Source organism: Salvelinus fontinalis, chromosome 34 (assembly GCF_029448725.1).
Source record: "Salvelinus fontinalis isolate EN_2023a chromosome 34, ASM2944872v1, whole genome shotgun sequence".
In the NCBI taxonomy this organism is placed as follows: domain Eukaryota; kingdom Metazoa; phylum Chordata; class Actinopteri; order Salmoniformes; family Salmonidae; genus Salvelinus; species Salvelinus fontinalis.
The window spans coordinates 5,344,640-5,352,380 of NC_074698.1; the positions used below are offsets into that span (position 1 = coordinate 5,344,640).

The following is a 7,741-nucleotide window of genomic DNA, read 5'->3' on the forward strand; positions in this document are numbered from 1 at the left end:
TCAATACACCCTGTCACTACAAAGTAAAGGTATCCTTCCTCACTCAGTTGCCAGAGAGGAAGGAAACCGCTCAGGGATTTCACCATAAGGCCAATGGTGACTTTAAAACAGTTATAGTTTAATGGCTGTGATAGGAGAAAACTGAGGGTGGATGAACAACATCGTAGTTACTCCACAATACTAACCTAAATGACAGAGTGAAAAGAAGGAAGCCTGTACAGAATAAAAATATTCCAAAACTGGAGAAATGTGTCAAAGAACTGAACTTCATGTCCTGAATACAAAGTGTTATGTTTGGGGCAAACACATCACTGAGTACCACTCTTCCTATTTTCAAGCATGGTGGTGGCTGCATCCTGTTATGGGTATGCTTGTCATTGGCAAGGACTAGGGAGTTTCTATTAGAATAAAAATAATTGGAATAGAGCTAAGCACAGGCAAAATCCAAAACATGGTTCAGTTTGATTTCAACATACACTGGGAGAGAAATTCACCTTTCAGCAGGACAATAAACTAAAACACAAGACCACATATCCAATGGAGTTGCTTACCAAGATGACACTGAATGTTTCTGAGTGGCCTAGTTACAGTTTTGACTTACATCCGCTTGAAAATCTATGGTAAGACTTGAAAATAGCTGTCTAGCAATGATCGACAATCAACTTGACAGAGCTTGAAGAATTTAAAAAGAATAATGTAAAAATATCTTACAATCCAGGTGTGCAAATCTCTTAGAGACTTACCCAGAAAGACTCACAGATGTAATCTCTGCCAAAAGTGATTCTAACATATTGACTCGAAGGTGTGAATACTTATATAAATGGAATATATATATATATTTTTTTAATTATTTGAAAAACATTTTTCACTTTGTCATTATGGGGTATTGTGTGTAGATGGGTGAGAGAAAATATATTTAATCAATTTTGAATTCAGGCTGTAACGCAACAAAATGTGGAATAAGTCAAGGGGTATGAATACTTTCTGAAGGCACAGTACATACAGGTCAACCTAGTCAGGTTTCCAATGTGAAGACAGTTTGTGCATGCAGCTTCTGCTTTTCCTGGCCTACCTCCTCTCCTACACAGTCATGTGAGGCCTCATAGCCAATCAGACAATGTATAGCCAACACTCATTAGGCTCATTCAAATGTGATTGGCTATAGCGAACACTTACACATCCCACTTTTAGGTGTAAACATAACTATGTTAATATCATACTGGAAAATCTTGGGCAGTGACATTCCTCTTCATGAAATAAATATCTTCCTTGCTCCGCCTTACTAGCCTGCACCGTCCAAGAGAAACACCTCGCAAAAACTTCACAGCAATGGCCACTCTCTAAGAGGGAAATAAACAAACGTCTTGATTCTCGCTGATTGTGAGGGAACCCGACTGATAAACTCTCTCTCTTAGTAGTGGCAGGAGTCCAAAGAAAGCAAATACAGATGGACAAGCATAGACGCAGGCGCCACACCTCAAATGATCACGCACATAAACCACATCAGTCGGGCCATTACTTCCTGCTCCTGTGTTTACTGATCTAGTAAGGGCTTCAGGGCATGACTTCTGTTGTCTAAACAATGGCTGGCGTCTTCCTCGTGCTTATGTCTGCGTTATGGTCTGGTCCCAGGTAGAGTGAACTAGAAGTACCAACTGATGTTTCACATGAGAAGCTGAATGAACATGTCCATTCCCATAGCGACTCACTTCAGGAGGTTGGGAAGTGCTAGCTTGAGCTAGCTGAACTTGAGCCAAGAAGCGACTCTCTGCTGAGATGCAGCACTGAGGATACAAGTTTGGACAGTTTAGATGGTCTTTCTTTTGGTCGATAAGACACCCCAGTTGCCCTTTTCAACCTTAAACTTGACATTAATCGTAATTCTTCGCCTTCCACTAATGCTAATGTGAAGTTTACGAATGCTCCTTCTGTTAATAACATCTCACTTTGTCTCAACCCGTGTTTCAATGGCCTTCACAATTGATGTTGATCAGCTGATATATCATAGAAGGGATGAAGTGATTCTCACCCTCTTCAAATATGAACGCACACCACCTCAACCCCCACACCCCTCATCCCACTCTCCTCTATCTCCGCCACATGCACACACACCAAGGTACGCCAGTGAACTGAACTGACCCCATTCATTCCGGTGGTTATTTGAATGTTCAATTGATTCATACCTGTCACTGCTAGGGTCCCAGGGTTGTGAGTGTGCTCCGCCATTGACCAGGCAGATAGGGACCTCTGAAGTTGGGATCGATCAGGTGTCTTTGTTTTTCATTGGGGGGTGGGGGTGGGGGGGGGGGGGGTGCAGTGGAGGCTGACTGCTGATAGGCAAGTGACGATTCCTGCCACAGCCACACACACTCATCTTGGCTGAACCCTGTCTGGCCCACTCCACTTTTTTCCCTCAAGGCCCCCTGAGTTTGGTGACTCCAGAGGTCTGTGACCCGGTTCTAGTTCTCAGTTTCCTCTCCTTAAACTTGATTCCATGAACACTAGGAAGCCATTCTGGGTCTAGCTGGTGCACACTATACATTTGGTTTCCCCACCAGGAGTATAATGTAAATGCCATTACGTTGGCAGAGACACAGTAGGCTAAGTAATTGCAGTATGAAATAATGATAGTATTCATGTTTGATATAGGAAGTTAATATCAATGTCTTTAATAAAATAACTCCCTCTAAGTCAAATAATAAAAGGGAATATTGGACTAGCTAGTGAGTTATGTAGTGATGGCGTAGTAATACTGCTTGATAAGATAACATGTATGTGTGTAGACTATGTGATTATGGAGAGGCGGATAGACAGGCAGTGGTAAAGGTGACAAGGAGGAATAGTGCTTATTGGAACACCGATCCAGGAGATGCATTTCAGATAGATGGGTACAGTAGACAGGCTGAGCTTAGAGAAGAGTTTCATTTATGTCTTAGGAATACACACTATTCATTGTGAATTTTAGGCCTGCTATAATGCATGACTATTAGGCCTACCATAAAACAACGCAACACTGCACATAATAAACATTATTATAATTATTTGCATTATAATCATTCTTCTTCTTATTACGTTATTGTTTTGGTTCTGACCATGTTAATAACTGAGGGAGTAGCAACAAAAAAAAAAGGTAGAAATTGTCAATAGTCCTATACTCCAGGCCTATCTCATTAACATAAGGGACGGTTCAATTACATAACTGGTTTGTTTTTATCAATTTGGCTATAGGCCTGTGTACTACCCAATTACCATTGAACGTGTTGCAAGAGGCTGGGCTGTGAAGCCACATACACCAAATGTCCGACAATGGCTGCCGCATTATTGTTCATATCGCCCATTGTGTTCTCAGCGCCATTTTGCATCAGCATGACAGCAGCCATGAGCGCCGTTACCTCAGTCATTCCCTCATGCTACAATGCTAGCTAAAGTAAGCTAAGCTAGGTCGGCTAGCCTACCATGCACCAAATTCCCACCAGGCTAGGCTAGACAAAAACAATAACTTGGTCAACACATTGTGTTCTTTGTCAGCTCTTGATTATGACGATTTATGTTGGCAAACGTCTTCACCCAAAACGTTTTATCATACATTTACATTTTACATTTAAGTCATTTAGCAGACGTGTTGTGTTTATTTTTGCACAGAATTAATTCACAGTAAGAATGCATTTGCCCCAGCAATAGCTTATTGGAAGATAATGAAAACATGTCAATGAAATTTAAAATCGCAAATGATTCGTTTTTGTATCTGTAGTACCCCAAAATCTGAAACCAACTTTGGAGATTTCATGTGTTGCCCTATAATAGATGAAACCATCACAACATGATTGTGTGGAAACAATATTAACGACAATAATAATATTACTTATTATTATTATTATAACACGCTGCATTTTGAACATATAAACTGTGCAATAGCAAATGATGCATTTTCCAAGACCAGTAACAGATATTTGGTAGACCAATACATCTCAAACAATCCCTATTTGCATTATTTCTGTATTTTTCTTATCTGAAATCACTGTTTGAATTATCATCTATCAAAAATAATTGCACTTTTCATTTACTAGTAACTACATAATCAAAAACACTTAGGCCACATTATAAAAGTTTGTTTTTATTTCAACTATGAAAATAATGTACAATAAATAATTTGAAATTTACTATTAAAGAATCTCAATAAATAAACTAGTTCTAAACCTCATCAACAGGATCAACGCCCGTCTTGAGATAATTTCTAAAAGCAGTCCAACTATCCTTTAGGCCTATATATCTGATAGGCCTTCATTTCCTGAGAATTAAGCGATTGAGCTGCATTGAACAGTTTTGAAACATTAAGGAGACAGTATAGTATTTTACTGTAACTGCCAATTAATACTGTCAGAAAAAAAGAAGGCAATAAATACCTGAAATTTGAACAAGGGGAAATCCGTATGTGATTTCGATGGAGTAAACCAAAATTATAATGCCAGGAAAGGACATAATCGCTCCTTTTCTATCTCAGGCTCTATGTTATCTTCAAAATAAACCCAGGAATCTTTTTCATAAATGTGTTTCAGGAATGTTGCCGAGAAGCATTCATACCATTGTAATACGGTGGGACATTCTCCTTAATTCGATTGTTCTGTATTGTTGTTTTTGTTGTCGTTAGAACTGTAAATGTTGTAAATCTATTGTACAAAGTGTGCTTGTAAATAAGTCAAAGTCCGCCTCGGAGAAATCTACCGGGCTGTCGAGCGAGCTCTGCAAGCTGGGCGATAAAGCGTCAGAAATCTGGAGGCAGGAATCAGCAGAAAAGAAATTCAAATCGGGCAGGGAGGATGCGTCCTGCTGCTCTGAAAACGAATGATCCGGGCCAGATGCGCCACCGTCGCCCATTGTTGCGGGGTTATCTGCAGTGGGCGTTGGGAACCGGGTCGACCGCACAGTTGTGTCAGAGACTGATGTGGGCTCCTGGCAGCTCAGCTGGCCCTCCTCAGGCGTGGGCTGGTTATTGTCACTGCTGTTCGTGTAGGAGGCTGCCGAGTTACACGTCTCCCCCTCAGACGCAGCCGAGCCCGAGGCTTCCAGTGGCTGGCTCGAGTAAGGCGAGGACGCATCGGCACCTTCCAGGGGCTCGAACCCGCCGGGGTCGCCCTCTTGGCCTTCCCTGTGGTGTGTCGTTTGCCGCTTGTGCTTCATCCTCCGGTTCTGGAACCACACTTTGACCTGTCTCTCGGTTAGATCCAGAAGGGCAGCTATTTCCACCCGCCGGGGCCGACAGAGATATTTGTTGAAGTGGAACTCCTTCTCCAGCTCCAGGAGCTGCGTGTTGGTGTAGGCAGTCCTCAGCCTCCGGGATCCGCTGCCGCTGTCCAGTCCACCCTGCGCCTCTGCAAAAGCCCAGACAATAGAACATAAATAAGTCCAAAATAGCAAGCTAATAGGGTTGAGCCTAGACATTTGGCACGCAGCTACTGAAAACCATAAAAATGAACGAGGCGTATCAAAATCTCAATAGGCCTACCCCACGTGCATTGTTTTCAAATGACTGCAGTGCTTCTCTGATGTCAGTCTATCAGGTTTGCAGAGAACACGCGTTATTCCTCTAAACCCCATATTTTGTTTTGTCCCATTGCCTCCACATTATATACTGACATCCAAAATGGCTACCCCAAACCCGGAGACATGGTTATGAATATATATCATTAAGACAGCACTGACACTGACTGCGATTAAATCGTTATTCCAGGACAAGATTTGCAATCTGTATCTTGAGAAAGGCAACTTTATCAGCAAGAATACACACACACACACACATCCGCATTACGCATAGAATATCTGACACATACAGGCATTACAAAGACTTTGCAATATAGCTAACATATAGCCGCTTATGTGTAGGCTATATATCAATGTTTAGATGCCTGACATCAAATCACGCAATGCAAGAAATGGATATGTTACAGCGAAATACAATCGAAAATTGTGTAATAGATTAGTAATAATAAGGATTATGACGGGAAATAGCTAATTCAAAGCAACACTGCAGCATAATGCAGGTCTCTGTGACTCCTCCATGCACACGACACAGAGCAGAAGGGCACTCATATTTCAGAAATAAACGCATGCTTTCTTGTCCTTTTATTAACATCAACATGAGACAAATGCCCTGCAAAAACGATTGAGAAAGATTAGGCTTCCATAGCTGTGGCTATGAGGTGCAGCATAGACCAACATGCAATGGAACCATGCAAATAAAGAAAATGGAAAAGAAAAGAAACAGCAGAACAAATGAATAGCCTTGTCTTTTACATCATGTACCGACCTGTCGGTGATTCAAGTCCTGCAGTGGCGTACCCGGAGGATGCAGGAGAGGGGGAAGAGGAGGCTACCGTGGCATTCCCAGATTTGGGTCCCTTTTTCGAGGATTTCTTCTCTTTCATCCAGGGGAACTCGTGTGCCAGCGGGCCAGCCGTACTCGCCGGCGGGGCTGGGCCCTGTTGCGGCTGTGGCGTCCGAAGCTGGAGGCCATTGGAGGTTCGCTTTTGGCTCCTCGGTCGCGCCTGGCTGCTTGTGCAGGGACTCAAGCTGGGGATGGTGTGCTCGAAAGGAGGAGGAATTACTGTCGAGTCCTTGATTGATGAAGTTTGAAATGACTCCAGGACAGCGGGAAAAGACGTCAGGCACTCTGCAAGGGAAGGCTGGCTGTTTATGAACCCAATCTCCCTCTCAAATTCAAAATTCATAGCTTTTCTTAGTCCACAGGCGGACGGCGAGATCAAAACGAGCAAAATAAAAACAAAAACGCGTGATTATTAGCTCCCCGCTGTCCCGTATTTGCGGGCTTTAATAATTGTGTATATTGGTGATATTACTAGCGTATGGGGACCTTGGTCTACTAAACTGAAGACTATGGGCGAAATTGCAGCCAATTCCTGGTCACATGACCAGATTCAACCAATGGAAAGCCGGGGCCTGGTGGCTAAAGAAAGCATTATTTTCAGCAAATGCTCAAAAAATACCATAAGATATTGGTTTGTGTTAGCAGGGGGTATTATATTCGAAGAAAAAAAAGTGTTCGGTTGCCAACTGTCTCACCTCGCTGTTTCGAGTGGGAGGTTATGTGAGGCCCTTCATGTCAAACAATGGAGATTTGCATGCAGATATTCTGCCTGGACCCTGGTGATGTAATCCAGCAAAACGTGGTTATTGTTAAGAGCACATTTACAATATGGCAAACGGGGTGTTTATACAAAAGAGGCCCATTAATCTTAAAAGTTTGACAGGAGAAGCAGACTTAAGGTAAAATATATCTCCACCCAACCTAGATGGGAGATGTCTCAACAGAAGGCTGAGATTCGCTTGGCAAAATACTGAAGAACGGTTTCCTAGAGCCTAGCATAGTGCAGGTTAGCAGCCTGCATGGTGTAATAGTAGACTGTTATATTTTTGTTTTCATAAAGAGAAGCTACAGAGTGAAGAGAAAGGTCGGTGTGTGTAAGTGTATAATTACATTATGTTATCTCTCTATAACTGCTAGCCTAGCTCTTGATCACCTTGCGGAGAGATATGCTACTAAATTATATATTGTGCGTGTGTGTGTGTGTGTGTATGTGTGTGAAATGGTCCTAAAAATATGCAGCCCAGCAAGGCCTTCCACTGACTGCTAGCTAGGAGTTTTCTCTCACAGTGTAAAAAACGGACGGCTTGTTTACTGAGCCGACTGACTAAAGTTCACAGCGAGGTCGCGTGTACAACTGCG

General features: G+C 42.5%; 1 protein-coding gene across 1 annotated transcript; it reads right to left on the minus strand.

The window, feature by feature from the left end:
* Window positions 1-4,098: 4,098 nt before the first annotated feature.
* LOC129832907 (homeobox protein Hox-B2a-like) lies at window positions 4,099-7,132 on the minus strand. Its single transcript, XM_055897029.1, has 2 exons — window positions 6,305-7,132; window positions 4,099-5,369 (listed from the first exon to the last, which is right to left on the minus strand). The coding sequence occupies exons 1-2, from the start codon at window positions 6,723-6,725 to the stop codon at window positions 4,645-4,647; spliced, it is 1,146 nt and encodes a 381-aa protein (XP_055753004.1). The 5' UTR covers window positions 6,726-7,132; the 3' UTR covers window positions 4,099-4,644.
* Window positions 7,133-7,741: the final 609 nt, after the last annotated feature.